The following is a 27,061-nucleotide window of genomic DNA, read 5'->3' on the forward strand; positions in this document are numbered from 1 at the left end:
TTCGAGCGCATACTAGTTGCGTTCCAAGTTGTGCTTAACGTCGCGGCTGTCGGCGCTCCCAGTCGGGCCGGGCGCAGGGGTTGTGCATGCGGCGCATGCGCATTGCGAGGCGCCGGGCAATCGCTGGCAAACGAGAACTGGTTTCGCTCACCAAGTGTGAGCGGGACAGCGCGGCATGCGATAAAATGATGATGGCTGGTACTGCTCTTTCCAGCTCTCTGTTTGCCCAGTCTTGCATGTGGGGTATGTGGGGGGAGTGGGCTGGGGCCCGATTGGAACAGGCGCGTGGAGGGGAAATTGCTCCGCCCATTGAAAAGCTGCCAATTTTCGTAGTTTTCAGTTTTCAACTTTGGCATATGTACTTGTAGGATTTTAATTAGTACAACCAAATAACGCCAATGAAAAGAATAAGCTCTGAAAGGCTCTACACACATCTTAAACTGGGCACATATAGTTCGTGTACTTTTAGTACATATGCAGCTGATAGTGGAGCAGGTGTTCATTACGTTAATGAAGCCGGGGATCAGCTTATTATAGCAAGAGCTTACTGAAAGCCCAACAAATTAAGAAGAAATTTAATAATGCAATTAGGGAACAGTCCATTTATATTTTCGTACGATATTTACTATCTGTTAAAAGCCCAGAAATTACAAAAGCAGCAATGCATATCAATACAACTTAGGATCAGTTGGCTTAAATTACTTTTATTTTATTCATGAGTGTGATCAATATTTTTGGAGGTAAGATAAAGTATGACAAATTTGTTAAAATTATATTATTGACATCAATTGATAGATTTATTATTTTCTATTATTTATTTGTTATTTTATTTTTTTATCAGCACTTTTATTATTATGGCAAGCATTCTTTTTGGAACTAACATATATCTTGAAAAATTCGATATTGTTTTATTAGTTGATTTATTTTTATAGATCAATTCATTTTTAATCTTAAAATACAGATTTATTTCAAAATATCAGCTCCGCATTGAGGAATATTTATCGGATATTTGTCTGATATTTAGATAATAGATAATAATATTTGTAAGAATATTGAAGACTTTTATTGATTTTATAGTCAGTGAGTATTTCCAAATTCTTAAGATCCAAACTAAACTTAGAAGCATAAAAAGATTGGGATTTCATTGAATTGCCAGATAAGCCTAATTTTAAAGTTATGGAAATTTTCGATATGGGTAAATTGTGCACATTATAGCTCCAATGTGCACACACTCGAAATCATGTGCACATGTACATACATATGTACTTGTGTGTGTTGTATGTGTTGTGTGTGGCTGTGTGTGTGTGTGTATGTATAAGCATCTAGCGACCCAGAGGTCTGCACACATGAGCCTATGTCTGTCTACGTCTATAGACTCTGAACATGAGCTAATCAGCAGAACTCAAACTGGCTGCCAGCCTGCCCGTAACCCACCACCCCCTTCTGACCGCCTGTCCGCCTGTCCGCCTGCCGGCCTCACTGGGCTGTCGAAAATTGCGTCCATGTCATGCATTCGCATCCATTCATTACCCACTAGTAGCTGAGTGGCTGGACAACAGCGTTTGGCGTTTTGGATCCCTGCAAATATGCCGTGTTCGCATGTTATCCCAAATGTTCGGAGTGCCCAAATGCACCCGCTGCACATTAGCCAGCCAAAAGAGAGAGAAAGAGAGAGGGAGAGAGAAAGAGATGGGGGCATTCTGTACTTTATTTTGCCGAACGAGCAAACATCTTGTCCGACTAGGAAACAAATGGCTTTGCTGGTTTAAACATTCAGCTGCTCCTTTTTTATTTGTTGTTTTTTTGGTTTTTTGTTTAGCATGCTCGTGTTTTTTTTTTTCGGCGTTGTTACGGACTGACTTTGCTGGCAAAATACACACAACTTTACAAATCCTTATATACAGGAATGTTAACACAGCTATCCTTTAAAGCATTTCAAAAATTTACTCCTTTGCTCAAAAGTTGTTGTGCAATAAAAAAAAGAAAATCTCCTGCGTTTTAGCAATTCTGAGCTTAAGTAAATTCCAATTCATTTAAGTTGTTGTTAAAAAATATTGTTTATAGCCAAAAACCTGACGATTTTCAATTGTTCTTAAGCAAAATCGTAAGTGGTAGAAATTTTATATAAAAATATATCTCCGCAGTATAGTATTTTATATTAGATAATTTTCTGACCATTTTTAAAATAAAATTATATATGCATTTTTAAAGTATCGGAATATACATACCCCATTCGGGAATCGAATCCCAAATACTATAAATGATAATTTAGACCGTTTAAAATATATTTGTTAGAACTGCACCTATATACAAATATATATAGACTAATTCAAAGTCATAGACGTACGTCTTAAAGGGTCAAGGCAGTCAAACTTGAGCTATGAGGGAAACCCATTTATTATTATTATACACTGAACCCAAAATATGTGCAATGCATATAATATTTATGTGCAAATGTATGTTACAGTCAGAAAAAGTCATCTTGGAACCGATAAAGAATATTCTTAATCCGCATCAATAAATAGATCCCTCTTACTCGTCTTCAGTGTGCCGACATGCTACTCAGTTGAAAGTTGACTAAAAAATGCATCCCCAACGCTTTACTGATCAACAAACTATTCACAGAGTTGGGTTTCTTCAGTCGAGCGTGCCCTGGCAGCCTGCAGCGAATATTCAGATTTTGTTCTTGGTATATTATTGCCAAGCTGCAGTAAGGCGATAACAATTGCATATTTTACAGACAATTTCCTGACACATTGTACATAAATTGCCTATCATAGTCATTCAAGTTACATAATCAGCGTTGGGTCGTGAAACGATCAAGGAGAATAAACGCAAAGAATCAACAAAAATAAATACGAAAAGGCAAGAAACATGAGCCAAATAAAAATCCCATTTGCACACAAATTTACTCTCAAAATGGCCAAGGGACGCATCATTCAAGTTGAACTGTGGCAGCAAACGAAGCGCTGGTAACTGGACACCGGATGCAGATAAATCTTTGTTTTGCCGCCAACAAAAACAAGCTGAAAGCTTTGGCAACAAGTGCGTTTGCATGCGCACAAGGACTGCGACCGGGCCAAGAAGTTAAAGCTCGATCGGAATCATGCGATAAGCACTCATCCAGTCGCCATTCTGGGGCCGGTGACAAACTTAATTGCGCCTATTCCTGCATTAATTGTACACACACGCGCGAGACGACGACTCTGCCGATTGGTGGCACGATTTGCATGGCGTCTGCGCCAGCGGCGTACATCTGCTGCTCCCGGCTGGCCGAGAGGCTGGCGAGAGATGCGCGTTTCATAACGGCGGGACCGGCGGAATGTGTTAATTAAATATTTAAATTATTCCCTTCATTACTCGAGGATCGCCACTTGCCACAAAATAAAGTATAAAACTCCTCTCATACTAGTAGCCGCTGCCGCATGGACACGCTGCTCCTGCTTCCAGTGCGTCTAGACCATTTGCGGCTGTGGCAGCAAGCAGAACGGCAAGTATGAGCGCTCTAGTCGGGAGTGCCCGACTTGCAGATACCCTTAACTTGGCGACCAGCATGCATACACACACAAGCACTCACACATGCGTGCGTGCATGCATGCATGCCTGCATGCGTTCTTGCATTCGCCCCATATTGGCATATGCTTGCCTAATTACCTTGGGTGTTCATATACCGATCTTTATAAAATTGTCAAAGCTTAAATAAGGCATACAAATATCAAAGCGCAAAACTCTACCTTTACAATTGAGATTTTTCTAAAAAATTTGGAACGAATGGGGGCAAGTATCAAAAACGTGAAATAGATTTTTAAGCTGATTTACTTAGCTCTTATAATTTTCGAGTTATTTTAAGAACCATTTCTCAAAATCTCTATCTATCGGTATTATAAAAAATAAGTAGGACAAGCAGAAGGACATAGCTAGATCGATTCCGACAAAGACTTAGGTCGTCTTAGGGAAGTAAACATATGCAATATAGTTTCGCAAATGGCTTATAAACATTCTCAGAAAACGAGTATACCCTCTTCTCTCATTTTCAGGGTATAACAACAACAACAACAACAGCCGCAGCCGCAGCCGCAGCTACAATGCTTTAAGCCCGACCATGTCAAGACGAGTACGGGCCGCCTTGTTCGATCTGCGTTTGTATTTTCGTTTTTTTTTTTTTTTTTTTGGTTTTTTGCAGTTTTTGCATTTGTTGTTGAAAATGAAAAATGGCGACACGCGTCCTTTGGGCAAAAACCACAAAACAATTTTATTTTATTTCCACACAGCAGCAGCAGCAACAGCGACAATAATTTAACGGCCTGCGCCGTGTCCTTGCGGCAGGACAATGAATTTAAATAAAATTAATTAAATTTGTTTTTCGATGGGAATTGCTCGCGAGTCGCATTGACAGCCACGAGGCATATACATAAATTGGAAACTGTGCGTCCATTGGCCAATTGGTGTGTCACTTTTTTTTTTTTTGCTGCCCACAGCGAAGGGCTACTGCACCGTGCAAACAATAACAATTCCCACCGCAAGGATAACAACGACAACCGAGCCATAAACTTGTACGCTATCAATGTACATTTCAGCATAGATAAATTAGAAAACGCTTGCGCCTACAGACATTTGAGATACAAATTAGAGCCGCGTACCAATAGTGCGGCGCTATCAACGCGGATGGATATCCGCCCATGACCAATCACACACACACGCACACACACAGAGGCACACACACACCCACACACGCACAGATCTACTCAAATTGAAGTGCGGGGCACAACCGCGGAGATACGCAAAACATACCCATGCCCGGACCACAAGCACGTCCACGTCCACGTCCCGTTCACCGTGTAACTTGCGCCGGGGGCAGCTTCTGCTGCTGCGGCTGCTGCAGTCGGGGGCATTGCGGGAACCGCTCGTCGAATGAGTTATAGCGCTTGTTGGCGATTTTATTGCCACAGCGCAGCCATAAAATATGGTAAATTATAGCGGTTTGTTGTTTTGGCCATTTTGTAGCCGAATAATGTACCACGTGTGCGTCCGGACCCTGTGGACCTGTTTCGGCTATCCGGATTGCCTATGCCAACGCCCGCTACCTGAGCTGGGGTTGTGTTATATTTCTATAAAAGCCACTATAACTGTTTGCAAACTATGCGAAGTAGTTTTTTAAAGTAGCTTTTTTTTAATTACTTTGGCAATCTAAAATTGCGAATGGTTATAAAACAGCAGAATACAATATATTTTTAACCTTAAGAATCTAAGTTCAGAAAAACAAAAATTCTCAGATCTAAAGCAAATGTCATTTATTTCTAAGCTTCAGACTCTTAATACTCTTAAAAAACTGGACAAGTTTCTAAGCGAACTAATCTCTTGATGAGATCTGTCCTTAATTTAGATTTGGAAAAATTGTCTTTAATTTGTAAAAGAAAATTTTCTAAATAAATATAAAATATATATGAAAAAAAATAATAGAGCTTTATAAATATTATTAAATAGAACACTTGAAGCTAATCAGAAATACAAATACGCAGAGGCGGAGCTCTGTATGCAACATATTTTTGGCAACATTGCGGCACGTATACATAGTACGCCAAAAGGGGCGTCAGGTGCTGCAACCATTCGCAGAGCCCATTATGCCACATGGTTACGCCAGCACCGATGAGGCAATTGTGCGGAAAACCCCTAAACATGTTTTGGGTTAATTTAAAATGTGGCCATGCCCGATTCGCACAAATAAAAGACAAAATTAATGTTGACATTTTCCACTCGTTGGATAAAATTGCAAAAGCCAACGCTCCGACAAACAGACAAAAGCCAATGCAAAAGCGTAGCTTTTGGTCCGCCGCGCTTATATAGTGGTATGTGGGGTTGATCCGGGGCATGGTCAGTGCATATAGTAATGCATATGCACATGCATACGCACATGCATGCATACATGCATGCATACATACATGCATACATATGTACATGCAGTTGCATACGCAGACTGCGTGCACTCGGCAAAAGTGTGCAATTGAATGCAGATGCTACCATAATTCAGACAGCTAATTTGAAAATTTCGAAATTTATCTAACGATTCTCGCACGCACCATGACACGGTTGAACTGCGAATGGCTTTGCTTTACAGCACATGAGTCACCAATAAATTTTATTAATTAAATATTATATTAATTTATTTTATTAACTATTATTAAGGTTGCAAACCGGTTGTGTACGGAGCTGCGTGCAGTCTGGCACTTCAATTTATTTTTGTACACTGATCCGATTGTTAAAGTAAGTCCGTCTATATATCTAAAAAACTTATGTAAGAGCTCTTGCAACAAAGCATACTTTGGCCCCAAAGATTGCATTTATCTCACCATATTCGATAGATGCCATTTTCGGGTAGAAAACAATTTTAACCCGCATTTTGTATATGAAAATATGTATGAATTGCCATATTTTCAATACAACGGACAAGTACAAACTACAAAATGAATTGTTTTACTAGGCTTCAACCAAATCCTGAGTTCAAAGATTTACCAAAAAAGGTTTACGCAATTTGCAATTTTGATTTTCTCCATAGACTATTTGTCCTAACTGACAGACTGACTGAGCTAGAATGCTGAAATTTGTACTGTACTTTCCCAATGTCTTAGAGGTACTTTGCAAACATTTTTGTTCAAATTCATTTAAGAGATGCTTTACACTTTTTGAAAATTGCATTCCTTATTGGTGGAAAAGGGCTCACAGATTGGATGGGTGACATTCATTCCCAGGAATCTTAATGAAAATAAATTTAAGATGTAATTTGCACTTTTCTGAGAATCGAAGACTATGACGATTTTAATTAAGGTACTTCATTTATCAATATCTTGACCTACCTGTGGCATACATAAATCTAAGCTGGTGCCTTTACAATCCCGAAGATCGCCGCGGCTGGCAACATAGTTGAAACATATTTCAAACATTTCAAACATTGCGACAGAAACCCCTTTCTTTTTATATATTTGTTTCTACTTTTCTGTGAGTGCTTCAAATGAATTAAATTTGTTTATGGTTCTTAAGATGGGATCACAATTTCTATCATTGTCGATTCTGGGTTATAGTGTTCAAATTGATTGCTGTACATTTGGGAGTGGCCACGTTAAACACATATCGCATTTCTATTCAGGTACAAAAATAAATAAAAAAGAAATAAAACAACACTCTGTCATGAGCACACTGTGATACATATGTGACGCGTGTCAAAAAAATTGAGAGAACCCATAAATCGTTGATGACAAAATGGAATTAGCGGCGTTCCACCAAAATTCGTAGTTACATACCAATCATAACAATACGTATATAATCCGCTTTGACAGTTTAGCCCCTCAAAAGTATTATAAACAGTTTCGAAAGAGTAGCCGAACTTTTCATTGCAGGTTCTGTCATTAAAAAATGTCGATTGTGATCTATAACAGGTATTGATAACTTTTAAATGCTCCAATTGCCCATTGATATTTCGTTCGAAATTGATATTCTATTCTTAATTATATAAAAGTATATATGAACTTACCTGAAAATTCTCTAAGCAAGCAGGATTATTTTCTTTACCTGCTTTTGCTTTAGCTAGTTCGACTTTCATATTCACACATCACTGAAATTGACAAAGAAACACATTTTGTTAATAAAATGCCTATAATCAAAGCGGGAAAGCAAGTAAAGGCTTATTTATAAAAATTTAGCATTAATTTTGCATACGACATATATTCATACATATAAAAATAGACATACACATTTACACACACATGTAAATGCATACATACATACACACACATACACACATACATACATGCGTACATTCACACATGCGTACATACAAATATACGTGCATGAAAACATACATGCGTGCATGCATACATATATGCAGGCACACATACCCTATACATTTGTGAGTATGTGTCTAAGGTATGTATGTTTGCATATATGTACTCATGTATGTATGTATGCATGCATATATGTTTGTATGTATATATGCAAGCAGGTCTATTTGTATATATGTATGTGTGTCTGTATGCATGCATGCTTTGACACACACTTTCATACAAAGACACATGTATACACGTTCTAGCTTACATTCCGATACACATACCTCATATACATACTTATTATCAAAATTAAAACTATAAACATTGCCAACACTACCTTTACGCATTACTTAGGACCCCTTAAATTCATCGGAACATACTTAGTAAGGCCTTTATAATTCTTTTCGTTTTAGCATGTGCGTTGATAAGCCAGTTTATTTGTCAGAACAAACAGTGAAATATTTAAATCAGACGACTTTTAATAATAAAATGTATTTTTAATATATATATCCTTACCAAATCAAAAATCCTAATAGTTATTTCTTCCATAACAAATTTAAAAAAAAAAACTTTTTTAAACACACAAATGACCAATAAAATTCTTATACCCCATTCTAAAGCATGTCTTACCAAATTTGAGCTCCGTCCGATAAAACCTAGAATTCAAGCACGAATTGTTAAAAAATGATGATCTTTTTATTATGTATCTTTATTTTACTTTATTTTTATTTAAATTTATTTTGTTTTATTTAATTTTATTTTAATTGTGTATAGTGCACGTTTACAAACTTATGTTTATTTTAAAAATTGTATTACATTTTCAGACCTACATAAATATCTATATATATACATACCTAAAATAAAGGTAAATTAAGTAAATTAGCTAGCGATCCGTTAAGAAGAGATATTACACAAATATGAATGTGGCTCTAGCAGTACATAATTATACATATGTACAATTATACGTGCTTACATCATCATGTACATATAGTATGGATGTACATTTTTACATATATTATTTTTAAAGTCTAAGTTTAACTGCAAAATACGAACAAGTTGTATCGATATATTATTATTATTATTCAATAGGTGCATCGAATTGTTCAAGTTGTATATGGATATATCACAGAAAACACTGGCTATCAAATTTTTTTGTTGTTGGTTTTTAATTTATAAAAATAACATTTTACAAATAATTCAACTCCATACAATTATACCAAGCACACTTTTATCCATATTACAACTTATTTCGATTTATAGTGTTTTCGATATACTCATTTCTATATTTAATAATTGGGAAACTACGCATTTTCAAATATGAATGCCAACAGTTAAGAACCTTAAAATACAAATGTCGTGTAATCGCATACAACATGCATGTATAAATGCATATATGTGTGCACACTTGTCGTAAGGTTCGTAATTAAATAACTTTGTACAGAGAGCGAGTGCGAGAGAGATAGAGATAGAGAGAGAGAGAGAGAGAGAGAGAGAGCAGCACTCAAAATTCATATGAATGAGCTGAGAAGTGTTGCAAGTTTTTGTTTAGCATTCTTGAAGCTGTATAGTGTCATGTTCGAGTCATTAAACCCAAATGGGGAATGACTCAAATCCCACCGCATGACAAACTGTTGTGTCGTGTAAGTCTGAGATGTCTGGGTCGCTGTTTAAATTGATGGGTGTGAATATGCTAATTAAAGTTATAAAGTGAAATAATTTACGATATGTTATGGGAAATAAAGTTTTATTGCCATGCTTAAGCTACATTTATTGCGAAATAATTAGTGTGGTATCGTTATCGTTATCGTAATCGCTATCGCTATCGTGGGCATCCCTTAACGATTGCCGGCGATATTTGCACTTGTCCACTTGGGCCTGGTTATTCAAATATTTGGTATCGGCATTTACACTCAACAAAATATGCTTGCCTGCGATTAAGAAAGTCGCCATTAAATGAAACATTTTCTTCATTACAGAAATTATATTCTGAAAATTCTAAAAATATTATCTAAAAAAATTTTAAGAAGATTTGTCTTTAAATAAATTTTTAGAATTTCTTTTCTTGAAAAAAAAAAGACTATATATAGAAAATATTTCCTTTAAACTTATAAGGTCATATTTTTCATTAAAAAACCTCTCGTAAATATAAGGAATTTTGTAATTTTTTTGACGATTTTACTAAATTTTGGATAAGGCAATTTTGTTGAGTGTACTATATAGACTAACCCCAAGGGCCTTACGAGTTGGAGCGACTGCTCGTTAGATAGCTACTGCTACTATTGCTACTGTGGTATATATTGTTGTTACTGTAAAGCATTGAACCCATGGATGTTACCGGCACTGTTCCGGGCCCGGAATGCAGCGTAGAGCTGCTGCTGCTGTTGCTGCTGTTGTTGTTGTTGTTGTTGTTGTTGGTGATGTTGCTGCTGTTGTGGCTGATCAGCTTCATATTTGGCGGTGTCTGTGGCGGTGTATCGGGCTGGATCTCGGTAAACCCCATCCTCTGCTGATGGGACTGGGGCAGGTAGGGTGCTTGGCTCGAACTGGAATGCACCTGGAGCTGGGATAGATCGCGATGCATATTGATAGGCGTCTTGGTATGCATGCCCATGGCCTCGGTGTACGCCGTAGGTATCCGCGAATATGGCGATGCGGCGGCGTAGCTGCTCATCATACTCAGCGGCGAACCGAGCTCGACTTGCGGCCCCATAGTCGGGTGAGTGCCGTGAACTGAGTGCTGCTCCGGATGCAGCAGCGTCGTGGTCGGTGTATCGAGCCCCGCTTGTGCCTGCTGCTGCTGCTGATGTGGATAGAAATTCTGGCCGAGATATGCCGTAGGCGGTGGTGTCTTGCAGGCGACTGTGTCGGCCACACTCCAGATTTTGGGCTTGCTCGCCGGCACCGGTATGCCACAGTCTCTGCTCAGCTGGTTTTTTTGAAGGGCGTATTCACTGCCACCAACATCTTGGCCATGGCCCTGCACGTAGCCGGGATTGTAATAAACGGCTGCCGTCTGCTGCTGCTGCTGTTGCTGCTGCTGTTGTTGTTGATCCTGCTGCTGCTGCTGATGCTGCTGTTGCTGCTGCTGCTGCTGGTGTGCATGGGCGTGGGCATGGGCGTGGGCATGTGCGTAGGGATTGTAGGAGTGCGCCGGATGCGGATTGAAATTTGGTGTACCATACGGTGGCAGGCCACGGATGGCCAGCAAATTCTGCGGCTCACGCTCCAACTTCTCGTCAATGTCCAGTTCCGTTTTGTCCGTCTTGGCCAGCTCGGACTTGATGCGTTGTTGGCCGGGATCTGATGATTAAAGTTTTTCGTTTGCCAGAACGGAGACAAAATTAAATTAAATAAAATTAATTTCAAGTCGAGTGCGGAAGTAGACAAGTTCTAAGAAGACTGCAAACTTGGCACTTGGCATTTGCCACTTGCCACTTGCCGCTAACAGCTGGCAGCTGGCAACTGGCAACTGGGCGTTTGCCAGGCGCAGGCAAAAACCCTTGAAATTGTTGGTGGGCGTTGATGCGTGCAACCCTCGCGCAGTGCCCTCGCAGAAAGCTTTCAGCAACAAAATGCTCCGGCTTCCGCTCCAACTCCCGTTGTCCATGCCAGAGCAAAATTCAGAGCAGGCCGGTCGCCAAGTCGAGCAAGGCCGCCGCTATGCATATGGAGAGCCAAGTGCGGGCGCAAGGCCACTTTGCCAACAATGTGCTGTCAACTTCCGGGGAGGATGTCGCCTAAGCAGTCAGACAAATAAACGGACGGCAGCGGCGGTGGCGGCGACGGCGACAAGGGCAGCCGGAGAAGACAAAGATTGCATAACATTCGTTTCGCCACATAAATTGTACTTAAAAGGCCGCTGCCACAAAATCTGCAGTAGTTGGGGTTTTGGGCGGGGCATGAAGGGTCAGCAAGCGACAGCCATAGAAATCGATGGAACGGGAAAAACAATACAAATACGACCTTAAAATGATATAAGCCCCCGCGCATACTATGGATAAAAACATTTCGATTTAGACACTTGCTCGGGTCAATGACATCGACGGGAGGGGGTGAAGGCGATTCGGTTTGGAGCACAGCAAATTAAGTGACAGCTTACCAAATGTGTCGCTGGCCTGCAGCTTGGAGCCCTCGTTGGCCTCCTTCTCCTTATCCTCATCCGACAGCAGTCCGTCGTCATCGTCTTCCGTCTTGTTTTTTGGTTCCCACGTCATTTTATTCTCCTTTTTCAGACGGCGTCGTGCATTCGCAAACCATGTAGAGACCTGGGTGAGCGTCATCTTTGTGATGATGGCCAGCATAATTTTCTCGCCCTTGGTCGGATATGGATTCTTCTTGTGCTCGCTCAGCCACGCCTTCAGCGTGGCCGTTGACTCGCGCGTGGCATTCTTGCGGCGGGAGGCGAGATCGTAGTTGGGCCCATAGCTGTAATACAGACAACATTGAGAAAGTTTTTCTCATTATAGATTATAGCCAAGCACAACTGCAAGCAGAAAACGCAGCTTAAGCGCGACAACGCCCTGTTATTGTATAAATATCAAGTGCTTGGGTCTTCCGGTCAATCAGACGGGTCCAGACCCTGCGCTTATCAGTGCCCCAGCAATTAACAGTGTTGGCTTGCCACACCTACCAGTCAAACAATTACACTTCAAGTTCCCCTCAAAACACACACTTAAAAACAAAAGCCAAAGGCCGCACAGCGTACAATGGGACAAAGTTCTTAAAAGTGTTTTAAAAATAAGAGAGGGGCGTGTCAGGCTTCAGTTATTGCAGGATTATTAAAAGAAAAACAATTATTACAACAACAAAAAACCAAGTACTAACAGTTTGAGCTGTGTGCGCAACCTTCTTGCTTGATTTTTGAGTCGATTGTTGAAGCTGCTTTGGAAGATAAATATAGATTTACGCCTGTTCTAAATAAGATTCATATATAATTTGTATATAAAGTCGTTCCGTGCGGCAAGACAGATATTGTAATAAGCTAATACACCCAATTTTACAATGTATACAGGGTATAAATAGCGCAGGCTGAGAAAAACCTTTGCATATGACATTCAAGCCAAAGTCTAGACGTGAACTTGACTCTTTATTGTTGAAATCCTAATATGACCACCGAGACAAATTAATATAATTATTTTTATTGCTATTCATTTATTATTTATATAGAATAACAGTTGTTATCATAGCTAACTAAGATGCTCCACTAAAATAATACTCCAGTCGATAAGCTCGTCTGGGACTTAAACCAAGATCCACACTTTTCACTTGTCCAAATTACTCACTTAGCAAACGCATCTACCGAGAACAGCTTTTCAATAGTTATAATTTGTTCGCTAATAAGATTAATATCTATATACACTAGATCATAAACTATTTTAGTAGTTACAACCCATATTTGCCTAGTTTAACTTTTTTCCCATTTACTCGCCCCTTTACTGTCTTAGTCGGTTGGCAGCCCCATAAGATTTTGTATGGCATCAAACTTAAACACAATATTAATTTGTTCGTTACAGTATTTACCCTTAATTTGCATAACTCTAAGAGTTATTTTAATGGCGGGTTAAACGCAACGATGTGGCTAGCAAAATGGTTTATGATTCTGTTTTTCTAGTCTTTGGTTGCTCAATTTTTTTTTTGGTTTTTTTCGGTTCTAGTACGTGTTGCACTTTCGACTCACAAAATTGCGCTTCATGACGCACAATAAAAACGACGACAGGAGAAACGCCCTGGGAATTTTAATCTGTGCATTTGTAACTTCCTTCCGCCCAGCTCACCATACAACCAACAGAGCGTCCCTTCCAGCCATAAACTTATTGAGTTTAGTATATTTTTTAAAAGCATCGCGGCGCGCCGCCGTCTTGCTTAGGGTTAGGGCAAGTTTGGGGGGCGTTAAGCAGTACAAGCACGATATCCCGGCCGATTGTCTACGCTCGCTGCGACAGTTTAAGCCCGGACCGTGGGCCCGAGCATGCTAACTTGCCTGCTTGGGCCACTTGCCACTTGCCACTTGGCAGTTGCCAGTTGCCAGTTGGCACTTGGGCCGCGCTAAACCTTTTGTGGTGATAAAAACTCAGCAGACGCTGCACGGAAACTTTTGGTCGACGGCCCATGAAAACATTTTAAACTCGCTTAACTTTCTTAGTGGCGCAATTGTTGTTGTTTGTTTTTATACCCTGAACCCATTGAAGACGGGTGCAAATGGTCTAATAGTTTTGTGCATATTTAAGTGATAGGCAGCAGGGCACAACTCCGACTCCCTATACAATAAGTTTTCGATAAGAATGAGCAGCTAGAGAGTCCGTCCGTAAGTTAGTCGATCTCGGAAAGTACAATAGGTTCAGCCTTGTACTTAAGTATGTGTATGCACACATATTTGTTTGAATTGAAAATTTCATAAATATTGACAAGAACTACCCAAGTTAAAGCAAGCTTTTTAAGGGTAGCTAGTCCCTGGGTTGAGGGTATCATCTAGTCGGACCCTTCCAACTAGGGTATTCTAGCTCGTTTTGACTTGTCATTGGCATTTGTAGACTCACCCATAAGCAGCCAGTGTGGGATCATATGAGTAATACCCACTAGTTGATTGCAGGCCCGCTGAGGTCCAAGCGTTCATATCCGAACTGGAGCTGGTATCCTTCATGCCATAGGGATTGCTCTGAAAGTGAAACCAATTACACATATTGAAATAGTTATGCATCTGTCGAGGCAGCGCCTCATTGAGTCGGCTAAGCCGATAACATGCTTGTAAGCTTTCAGCAATTGGCCTACTGGAGTAGCCAGGCCAACGACAGGTGGACACTTCGACAGTGCGACAGATCGACCGATCGTGATGGCCTCCAGCAGATCAACAGTTTGAAAACCGGATGGCCAGCCGCGCGTAACCTGTCGGCTTACATTCAGCGTGGACTTATGCCTGCTGCACTAATCCAATTAGCGACATAACATTATCATCAGCATCGGAGACAGCATCACTTACCAGCGGGGAATAGAAGGCCGAGTTGTCTACACCAATGCTGGGGTAGGGATTCTGCTCGTTCGAGGGATACGGGCCGCCGTAGACTCCTACGCCAGCTGTGGGTAACGCCATGCGTGAGTATCCGCCGAGCGTCAAACGCGCCGAATCATACTGGCACGAGCAGACTGTCTGCCCCGAGACGGGATCTGTGATGATGGGTCGTCCGTTTTCGCAGCAGGACATGCTATTCGCAACACGGACATGAGCCTCTAGAGCGCTGCCGACGCCGCTGCCAGCGGCATCTGTTTCTGTAGCGCCGGTCACTTCGCTGCCAACTGCATCTGCATCCGTCGGCGATGTGGCTGCCGCCGCTGTCGGGCCCGCATTGTTAGACGACTGAGAAATTGCACCTGGACTGACGGGGCCAGTGATGCCTGTCGTTGTCGAGCCGCCCGAGGGACTGAGGGAGGCCTCATTTGTGCCCGACAACGGCGAGGGCACCGAGCCCCCACCATGTCCGCTTTGGCTGCCGCCAGTAGTTGCCGCCGCACCACCAAGTAACTAAAATTTAAAATAAAAAAAAAAACAAACAGAGCCAGGCTAAAATTTATTTCACAAAAAAAAGTTATATATATATATGAATGTATATGTATCTAAAGGCGAAAAAAGGTTTTTGCAATGGTACGATTCTTCCTAAAACAGGTGATGCGATCAAGGACGAGAACGCAATGAGCCAGAGAGAGAGGAAGAGAGAGAGAGAGTGCCTAACCCGAACCCGGGCCCGGACCCGAACCTTCTTCTCAGGTCGAAAATCAAGAAAACAGATTAAGACGATAACTCCAAATGTCAAAATATTTTATTGGCTTGGCGCATTTTGCGATCCGTTCCATCTATTTTCACTTCATTAATTTTCAATTTATCACAGTCAGATTTCAGATACTGTTGGGGCTGTCTTTGCAACGGACTCGGGCTCGGGCCTGGGCTCGGACTCGGTTGCCTCCGTCTCCGTCTCGATCTCGGCACGGGCACGTCTTTGAAAAGGGTACAAACCGAAGTATCAGCGGACCGATCGACCGCTCCATTGAGTGTGGGCATTGCGCAGCAAAAAGGGCAAGAAATTGAATGAGGCACTCAGGTATGCGCTTGCACGATAACCGCAACGAATCGCCGATTCCGATTGAAAGACTGTAAGACCTTCCACTCAAAACAAACACCACCAACAACAACAACAACAACAACAGCAGCACCAGCAACAGCAGCAATAGTATTGGCCTCTAAGGCAAGTGCTAGACTGCTCTGTGCCCATATCCAGAGAGCCGGGGCTACCAACAAAACCCATCGAAACAGGCTTTAAAGATCAATGAGCGTAAAAATCACATTTCCAAAGGCGCTATCCATGTGAGATTATGCGATTCATGTGAATTCCCTCGTCACGATTGTCAATCTTCTAATTACCTCAGGCATATGTACAGCTATTTTTTCACAGTTCTTCAATTCTTCACAGTGGATTTATAAATCTGTATTAAAGTGATTTTCCCGATAATCATAATGTGTTTATGCTGTTGCATGCAACCTGTTACCAAAATATAAACATCGGCCAACAGTTATTACTCATTCCGCCTGCTGCGGCTACTGTTGGCCCATTCGCGGGCTTCTCAATCGGAGAGCGAGAGGGCTACTGTACAGTCAAATTTATGCTTTAAATAATAATGGTAATTCACGGTTTGAACAAGCTGATTTTCAACACCTCCTACAGGCTATCTAATCGCAAAGCAATTTCGTGCGGACAACCGGGCCGCAGTCCTGGCACCGGCCCGGGCACGGGATCTGCCGCACAACTCGAAATTATTGCATAATGAAGGCGTTTTCATGAATGAAATCTAATGAATTCTGAATGAATGACCACCACTGGCCCGATGGCCGTTGGCCAGCAGAGCCGCCTGAACCTGGCCTGACCAGACGACCAACTGTAACGACGACTGGCAGCGAATCCAAAAAACCCACAACAAGTGGCTGGCCCCCGCTCACTCTCTCTCGCCCCATCACCCTCTCTCTCCCTCTATCTGACTCTCTCGCTCACTCTCTTAGAGTGTGCAGCTAATGTACAAAACGCTGCGCGCGCTCATTTCTTATTATTCTTTATTTTTATATGCGATTCGAACATCAATTTCAGTTTTTGTGGTCGTCCATAAAAAACACATATCAGCGACGACAACGACACTGAGGACCCGGCCCGAATGGCCAGCAGGCCGGCCGGCCAACCGACCGTCCGTCCGTCCGTCCGTCTGTCTGTCTGTCCGGCTGACTGTGGTCCGGCAAAGCAGCCACCGACCAGCGCTTATTATCGGCACGCAAGTCAGTTTATTTTTAATGATTCTCACTCACCCACTCTGGGATGCATTGTGGACTGAATGGACTGGATGGACTGAAGAAGCGGAACGCAGCGAGCGGGCAGCGGGCAGCGGGCAGCGGGCAGCGGCAAGTTTATCGTGAGGTGGACACACAGACAGGATTGGATGGTCCCGAGAGGGGTTCTCCTTTGCTGGCTTAAAGACGGCTTTAGTTACCACAATGCGGAAATGTTGCAAATGTTGCCAAGTGTTGGCAACTAAGTACTATTAAATATTGCTTTATAGTGCGCTCTTTTATGACTCGAATATTACGATAAACGGTGTGAACTGCATGTCTGCTTTGCAATTTCGCGTCGCATGTCGATGTGAAAGGATATTCACACACCGAAGATATTCCTCTAAGACATAAAGCATTTCAAATAATTTACTAAATGGTGCTATTTAATATAAAAGCTACAAATATGTACTTTACATATTTAAATACATATTTTTTTTTTACTTTTTTATTGCAATCTTTTTGAATATGGTCATGGTCGAGCTAAGAAGCAAGAATTCGCCGGCTCATATCTGGCAGCAATGTCCAATTGTAAATTTAAAATCAAATTTCTTATAAATGATTGTTGTTGAATTTAAGTTTGATTTGTCTCCTTGAGATAAAAAGAGTATTACAAATATCTAAATTAGAAAGAAATAAAAATTAACATGCAATGGTAAATTTGGAAAAAGGAGCATTTTTGATTTATTAACAAAGCTTTTCAAGTAGCACTAGCTTCTTTGTTCAAATTACACACATAACATGCACAACATACATAACATACGCAACATATATGATATACATATCATACACAACATACATAACATGCATTACATATATATTACATATATAACAGATATGACAAATATAACATGTATAAAATTTATATTATTTACAACATAAATAACATTTTTTAATTAACAAATGTATTTTGTAGTTTTACCATTTGACGAAAATGAAACTTAAATGATATTCAGACTATCAAAGCTAGTTAAATGAATGATAAATGTGTATTGTGCTTAGTTAAAAACTTGTTGAAAGTAAATTCTTAATTACCCAATTGCAATTGAAATATAATTTCCTTCGTTTGAACTCAAGTATTTGCGAATGGCTAAATGTATTGCATGAATAATAGCTGAATGGTTGCATGAGCCAAGTTCAAAGAATCGATGAATGCCATGCTGGCAGCGAGGCTTGCAACATCCCATTTGTTCGACACGTTGCGAAGTAAATGCGAAAACTTTTTAAGTAGGCAAATCGACAACAAACGAAAAGTGAAAAGCAATACTCATTGACCGTAATTGCCACAAGTGAACGCATTCTACATATTTAGTGCCTTTGAAGTGTGTGCAGACACACAAACGCACAGACAATCGAATGTGCAACCCCTCCGCATCCCACCGCCTACTTTTCAGCCAGCATGTGGCATCCTCTTCTTGGCCACCCGCTCTGACCAAGATGCTGGCGAAAACAAAAAAAAAAAAACAAAAAAAAACTGGTGCCGTCACTTTATGGTTATTAATTTTATGATTTATGTTAAAGCTCACGAAACGCCTGGCCGTTCGGTACGCTTCAGTCCAGTTCCCAGTCCCCAGTCCCCAGTTCCGAGTTCCCAGTGCCGAGTGCCGACTGCCGAGTCCCACCTTGCCAATTTCAATTCCAATTGCCAATTGCTCAGTGCGTGCAACAAAAGGAGGTTGGGCTGTGAAGTTCTGCTTGTTATGCTCCGGCAACTGTGTGCGTGCGTGTGTGTGTTGGTTGTGTGTGTTGTTGTGGGTTGTTGTGGCTGCTGCCGTTTCGCTCTTGTTGCTGCTACTGCTGAAGATGCGTTTATGGATTTTTGTTTTTGCACTCCAAACAACTGCAACAACAGCAGCAGCAGCAGCAGCAGCAGCAGCAGCATCTAAACAAAGAGTCTGCTGCAAAAAGTGATAGCTGCTCCGCAATAGGTTGCTCCTGACGCCAGTCGACTTGGTATTGCAGCACCAACCGGCAACGGCGCCGACAGCACTAACGGGCAACACAGCAACAACAACAACAGCAACAACAGCAACAGCAATGACAAACAATAAGCGAAATTAAAAGGAGCAGGAGCTGAGCTTGGGACTGCCAACATTTGGTTTTGGTTTTGGCTCTGGGCGGCGGCAGACAGAGACTCGAGGCGGCGGCGGCGGCAGCAGTGCGTCGTGGCATTTGGCATATTCTCACATTCATCCGCAGCAGCAACATACAGCCAGGCGTAGCAATACCCATACCCATACCCATACCCATTCCCTGCCAATACCAATACCAATCCGAATACCCATAGCTCTGATGCGTGTTTTTGCTAATGCGAATAAGTTGCTGCTGCTGCTGCTGCTGCTGTTGCTGTTGCTGTTGCTGCTGTTGTTGTTGTTGTTGTGCGCTCCTTTTATTGAATTAACTTCAGTTTCAGTAGTTGCTGTTGTCGTTGTCGTCCCAGTTCCTGGGCCGCTGCTCCTGCCGTTGGAGGCAAACTCTTTGTTTTGTGGCTTTCAATGTTTGCATTAAAAATTCATAAATCAATTATGGAATGCACACTGCAAAATATTAGTTTTTTCTCGCACGGCTCGGGCCAGAGCCAGGGCCAGTGCCACTGCCAGGCAGGACACTGCCAGCCGCTCTGCAGCCTGGGAATTTCAGTTATTCTGGTATGAAATGCGTGAACTGCTGCTCCACGCATGGCAAGTTGACAATTCTGTTCATGATTAAATTCATACGCACATATAGTATGCCATACAGACGTACATACATATATGTATGTAAGTATTATATTGAATTCGTCAGCGATTTTGGTGTGTGTCATATTTGGGATGCCGAATTGGCGTTGAAATTAAAATTAAATTAAATTAATGAATACGACTTTTAAGCACATAAATACACATGCATGCTTGTGTGTATATATGCGTGTATATTATTATTTATGGCCCGAGTTTTCTTGGTGAACCCAAATTCCAGGCTAGATATGCATGCTGTAATGCCTGAGCCGAAGGTCAGATCAGCCTTATGAGGTGCTCTATGCACCCATTGAAAATTGACCAAAAAGGGTATATTGCTTGCGAGCAAATGTATGAAACAGGCAGGTGTGTCTATTCGTCTCTCTCAAAAACTAAATTTTGCCTATAACACATACGGAATTTATATTTACAGCCTTAACATTAAATAAAATAAATCTTTTTATAAAAGATTGTATGTTTAGAAAAACATTATAAGCCAAATAAATAAATATTGAAACAAGATATAAGCTTAACATCAAGCAGATCGTAAAATATTTTGATAGATACTTTTGACGATATCCCAAAAATAACAAAACAAAACCTGACATAATTAAATACAAATGCCTCAGACATTAAAGATTATCAAAAAGTGAACCAAAAACATAATGAAAACTCATTTATTTGGACTAGAATAAACGAAAACTAAATAAACTATAAATACTTGCATGTCTTGCAATCAAACCAATTTGTGTACTAAGCTTTTCGCTATTTATTTGAATGTAAGATCATAAAAAATAACTTAAACAAGTTCTCTAAGCAACTCAGCCACAACAAATGGCATAGCTTGAATAGAATCTGGAGATGCAGCTACAACAAAATAATGTTGGACAACATTTGTAGGCCGCACTTTGCACATCCGCAGACATAATTACAGACGATAATCTGATTCATTATTTTAATTATTGCCATTTACCGAGCTTTGCATATTATAATAAATGGCGCTCCATTCGATGCGTTTAAACAGGAATTTATATATATATATATATATATGGAGAGCAGACGCTGTCTAAATTATAAGAGGGTAACATATTTACGACAGTCAGTGTATGGGCGTTGGTGTCCTATGGTATTGGCTGCATTCGGTCCCGGCTCACACAGCAAAAACCTCAGCTAACTAATTTGAATTACTGAACTTCACATTACGCCGCCTGTCCAGCGCCAGCCCCTCGTTCCGCAGCTGTGCCCATTCCAGTTGGCCAAGTAATTATGGTCCGAAGTCGAACGATGCAACGCAGCGCCGCTGGCCAGGATGGCGGTCGGAGCAGGCAGGACGCTGGCAACGGCTGCACAATGTCCTAAATTGTGCAACATTTGCTTGGGGCGTCTATTACCTCAACACAGAGTCCAGAAGCTGGTCATATAGCTTGCATATTCATGCCACATTGCCTGTGCTTAGCATTTGCGGACGGCATAAAATTTAAATTTATGTTTATTTCAAATACATCTCCGTCGTCTTTAGCCATTTACATATATATTGGACTAAATATAACTAAACACTGCACGGCACACACGAACGCACACGCACTTATCCCACAGGCGAACTACATGAATTGCTTTGAGTAAGACTTTAAGAAACTCTTTAGCATGGATAATAAGACAGTCGGACTCAATGTTAATAAATATATTATTTACCTCTTTAATCCTCTTTAGTATGCTATTTTACAAATACTAAATAAATAGTTCCACAATTATATATATTTATATATACTCTAGCGAATATTAATCAGACTTTGCCCGGGCCAAGGCTTTAGCTTCAATTTCTAGACAACTCAATTGCGCCCTTGAGAAAATAGAAAATTATTTTATACTACCGTTTAACAGAAGATTTTCCACACATTTTTAACACACTTACTTAAAAACAAGTTTGAGCTGCAAATAATTTTATGTTCAATCGAAGGAGAAACAAAGAATATATGGAAGAATATATAAAATCAAGAACCAGTTCAATTCGAATAGGAATGTAATCAACGCAACCATTTAGCATAACGAAAAGATAATAAACAACTCTATATTGTTTCCGAAATCGATACTTCAAACAAACGTACGGAAGGGACAAGGATTATTTGAGAAAGCCAACGGCCGTTTATCAATTACAGATCGAAACATTTTTCACCAATTTTCCACAATTGCGGATGCAAATTTGCTAACAATTCCACTCAGTCTGTCAATCAGCCAAAATATCATTATATATAACATATATATTCATTAAAGTTATATGTATACAGATATGGGGCCTAGACAACTCGCAGCATTGGCATACTTTGAGATGTAGCTTCAACTACGTTAAACTACATAGAACAGCTAGCTGGACAGAATTCTGTGTTATCTAGTGTCAAATATATTGTTATTGATATGAATATAGATATAGATATATATTAAATAGACCCAAATCGGAAACACATTCCTATAGATATTCCATTTGGCGAGTGCTTTTGCTTACCTGATTTGCCGACGGGTAACCATATCCAAACTGCGCATATGCAGCCATTGTCGCGTTCGTCTTTGTCGCTGAACTGTTGACGGGAACTGGCGACGGCTACGGCAAAGGCAGGTCGCGAGTATGAGTGCTCACTGTGGGGCGCCCGCGCCCTGCAAGGATACTGTTGGGCGAGGGCGTCAGCGGGGTCGGAGGCGAAGGCCGATGCCAATGCTGGCGGGATGCTGTTGAGCACTTGACAAGGGGTTTTGGGTGCTGGGCGTTGGGTGGCTGCAGCTTGTTGGTCAGGAGTGGGTGGAGCTGAAGATGAATGCGGATGTGGATGTGGATATGGAGATGGTGTTGTTGTTGATGTTGTTGTTGTTGCTGTTGTTGTTGTTGTTGTTGGCGTGCGTGCTTGGCGCGAGCGCGGCTAAGCACTCTGGGCGCTTTTGTTGTTTGTTGGTTTGTTGGCTGCTCCGCTATTGTTGTTGTTGTTGTTGCTGTTGTTGGCCTTGTTGAAAATTGATAAAACAAATTGTCGATGTCGAGCAGTTCTGTTAATGTCGCCGGAGCCGGAAAATGTTTTGTTTGTTTTGCTGTGACTTTGCGTTTTATTCTTGTACTTTGTTTTTTTTTTCTCTGTTGTTTGTTTTTTATTGACTTTGGCTGTTTGCCGACAAATCGTCCTCTGATGCTGGACACTATTTATTTATTTTTATTTGTAGCGAGTCCGAGTTCCGGTTGCGGGTCACTGCGACACGTTTGTCGCTCAGCACCTGAGCTAAAAGGGTCGTGTTAGTTGCTCGCAAATACATATGTGTTTATGTTTTAATTTAGTTAACTATTTTGCTATTATATTTTATGGTATATTTAATATATTTAGTTAATACTTGTTTTATATGTTTTCAATAGGCATATTTATGGTAGATTTAACGTTTACGTCTATTGCACATACACACACACAAACACACACGCGCGCGCACTTTGGTTTCTTATTTGCACCGATCGACACGTTGAAACGAGTTCCACAACCTGTCAGTGGCCTCTCGCTGGGGCTTGAAATCGTCGACAGGCACAGCCAACAGCTGGGAGATGTGCGCCTATGCCTATTCGCGTTTAAACACAAACTGGTCTGCCGTTTGCCAGCGACTGACAACCTGGCCAGGGGCACAAGGCCGTCGTTGCGCCGTCGACAGTGCGAGCGCGAGCGCGAGAGCGAGAGCGCTAGTTGGCCCATAGCAGGGGGGAGCGAGCAAATGAGATGTTCTGGTTAGCTGCCAGCAGTTCCAACCAGAGAGAGCGCAACGCATTTGCCATCTCAAGCGACACGGGCCGACTGTGCGTGTGCGCAAGCGAGACAGAGCACGCATGTTGCTGTCGTCGTCGTCGTCGACAAGGCCCACCTCCGACTGGAACGCAAAGCAGCTGCTGCTGCTGCTGCTGCTGCCAGCGCAGCCCAACTTATTCCAGTTCCAGTATTCCCCTGCTTTGTAATGTTGGAAACATTTTTATGGCGGACTACGATCGAAAGGCTTTGCACACTTTTGAGTTTCTTCCGCAGCTCCTGGTTGTTGTGTTTGTTGTTGCTGTTGCTGCTCACACACACACACACACACACACACACGTGCATACTGTTTGCATGTATGTGTGTAGACACTTATGGCTCAGTCTATTGCATTTATTAATTAAGAATCAAAACATTGGGCATGTTGTGTGTTATATAAATACATACATATGTTATTATCTATGGGCTTGCAGTTGAGAAAATAATTGCATTTAATTTCAAAATAAAATAAATAAAATCACGCATATTGCTGCAAAGCAAACCAAATAATTTGATGATCTGTTACTTCTGATATTTGCCAAGTCAAGTTTTATAATATTAAGAACAAATAAAAACGAGAAAGGTTGGGTATCTTTGTTACGCCGAAGATGTAATACCCTTGCAGATAGATTTGTGAGAAAAGTGGAGTTCAATAATATTCCAAAATTGCAAAATTCGTATTCCTGCAATATAATAAATACCTTTATTTATTCCGCCGGTTTTGTTTCCGGTTCACATACGACGAACGTTGCGAAAAAATATACATTTAAGTACGTTTTCATTAAATAACCAGTTTGTATAAAATTTATAATAAGCTGCGGCTTAAGTTCTGCCTGAAAAAACTCTTCTTTTTTTTTCAATAATTATAAAACGGTCGCCAGATATTTATGATTAATATTTAACCAACTGTCATCAGATTCTGAATGTATTAAATATACAAATTGAGCTTGAATATCTTTTAATTTAACTAGTCTTAAATATCTTGAAATTTAACCGAATTAATTGATATATATTTTAAATTATTTTCATTTAAATGGAAATTAAAAATTCGGAATGCATCATATATAAAAATTAGGCCTGAATATCTTTTAATTTAACTGCATAAAATGTTATAAGTATATTTCGGACTATAACTCAGTCGAATTCAGCGAATTTGTTTTGCATATTTGCAATTGAGTTGCAAAGTTCCGGTCGATTTCAAAACTCGTTTGTTTTTGAATGGGCTTCGAGTTGAGATGTTTGCCACTGCAACATCTAAATAAAGTGCAGCTCCAAAAAAGGTTTGCTCTTTGGAAACGATCCTTGCCTCAAATTAGACAAGCCCTTCGTAGAACTGTGCCAGATCCAAGTTAATTGGCCTTTTTTCCGATCGTTATACGAAACCCGATGTGTGCTTGGAGTTTTACAAAACACAACAAACAATTCAATTTGAACTGAAATTGAATGCCAAGACACTTGAAATTCCACAAGCACTCGATCGCATTCTAATTTATGAAAAATCGGCGCTCGACAGCACCAAAAAAACAAAAAAAAAAAGAATTTGTGTTTTATTGGAATTCTTGTAAGACGACGCCTCACTGTTTTTTTTTTTTTTTTTGAGGGGGGTGTTAACGCGCTGTCATTTATAATGTATGTCCAGTAAGTGCATATGGGCACAGGCAAAGGCACATGTTTTGGCGAAGCATACTGCTTGGGACATACGAGTCAGAGCTCTTGAGTCTGAGTGTGCAGATCGCTGTTAATAATAGTTCTGAATGGACATTGGCTGCACTTGGTGGCGCCACACAATTGTGATGGATATTTAAGTCAGAGTTCGAATCTTGCACGAGTCAGCTGCGACTTTAACTTTGCCCAGAAGTTGCTAATGTTTTAGCTTCGGATTTGTTGATGGGAACTTTTGCAGATGTTGCATTTCATTTGAGAAACACACAGGAGCATGCCAGCATACACACACACACACACACACACGCACACACACACACACACACACACACACACACAAGATACATCAGCTTGGGAGTCCAAGTCTGTTTTCATTTTGTGTCAAGCAATAACTCGTCCATTTTTGTGCCACTGGACATAACATGCAGATTATATTGAAAACAATTTAAATGTAGATTGTAGCGTTACCAGATAATAGTGCTCAGGTAGGACCACACACACACGTCCGTATATATATATATGAGTGTGTATGTGGGTAGCTGAATTCGGTGGGTAGCGAACGCTTGACATTGGCACCAGCTGCACAAATGGGAGTTTGAAGCATGCTCATCCTCCCATTTTGCTGCTGCCGCCTCCCATTCCGCTGGCTGTGCCATGCTTCCTCTTACTTAAGTGTTGTTTCATGTCACCTGGAAAGCAATTGGACATGAAATTGTCGCTTTTCAGTGTGTGGCACACACACACACACACACACACACACACACACACAGACAGACAGACAGACATTGGCTTTGTGTGTGCGTAAATTTGATGTGCTTCACAAAATCTTCTTAAATTGAAGTCTCCGCATTTTGTGCATCAATGCATACATGAAAGTAATAAAATAAAATCCTATCCCAAACCAACAACGAACACCGGAACACGCACAAAAAGGACAACTCTATGCAAATTGCAAATTGCATACAATAAATTTGTTTACGCTTGAGCCATGGACTCCAGCCAAAGATTTTGTGTGGCAAATTGCAGCAGTCCTTTGGAACTTCGGGCAGCTCGTAGCACTTATGGCCATTTTAATTGTTTGGTGTGCGAGCCCCGACCAACACCTCCTCCGTATTGGCATGCAAGGCAGACACCTTGGAGTCGTCGCAGCTTGAGGCTAGCAGAGACCGCCGCCAATCAACGGTCTGCCTGGCCTGTTATCAGGCCGCGCTCTGATATCGTATCAGCAACAGCAACTGGCATCTTATCGGGCACTTGAAAATGGGATTGCTGCTCAAACAAAACGAAGCGCACACACAACATTTTCCAAACATTCATAAATGGAAACATATTTACTCACTTTTCAAAACAAATCAACAAATCGGTGCTCTTTGTGGTTCAAGTGCCGTTGACGCGCCGTCCGAAGCCCGAAGCCCAAACCCGGAGCTGACGCTGACGCTGACTCTGGCAACAGCACAGTCCCGTTTGGGTCTAGGAACCATCCATAGCCGGTGTCAAAGTCAGAATTGTGGCCCATACCCTTACCAATAGTTACTTATAGTTACTTATACCCCGCGCGTGCGTTTCACCTTTGTCGGCATTTCGACAACAACTGTCACGATTGATTGCCGCACCGATTGACGCTGATTTCTAATTTCCAATTGGTTTTTTTTTTTTTTTTTTGTATTTGAAACACACAAACATTCATATTATCGCGCAGCGCGT

The 27,061-nt window shown here is 41.1% G+C and overlaps 1 protein-coding gene across 1 annotated transcript; it reads right to left on the reverse strand.

Moving 5' to 3' along the window:
- Positions 1 to 9,544: 9,544 nt before the first annotated feature.
- caup (caupolican) lies at positions 9,545 to 23,507 on the reverse strand. Its single transcript, XM_002048124.4, has 5 exons — positions 22,393 to 23,507; positions 14,794 to 15,333; positions 14,354 to 14,472; positions 11,917 to 12,242; positions 9,545 to 11,117 (listed from the first exon to the last, which is right to left on the reverse strand). Exons 1-5 carry the CDS (start codon positions 22,438 to 22,440, stop codon positions 10,054 to 10,056), a joined length of 2,097 nt encoding a protein of 698 aa, XP_002048160.1. The 5' UTR covers positions 22,441 to 23,507; the 3' UTR covers positions 9,545 to 10,053.
- Between the last annotated feature and the right edge of the window lie 3,554 nt (positions 23,508 to 27,061).

Source organism: Drosophila virilis, chromosome 3 (assembly GCF_030788295.1).
Source record: "Drosophila virilis strain 15010-1051.87 chromosome 3, Dvir_AGI_RSII-ME, whole genome shotgun sequence".
Lineage (NCBI taxonomy): Eukaryota > Metazoa > Arthropoda > Insecta > Diptera > Drosophilidae > Drosophila > Drosophila virilis.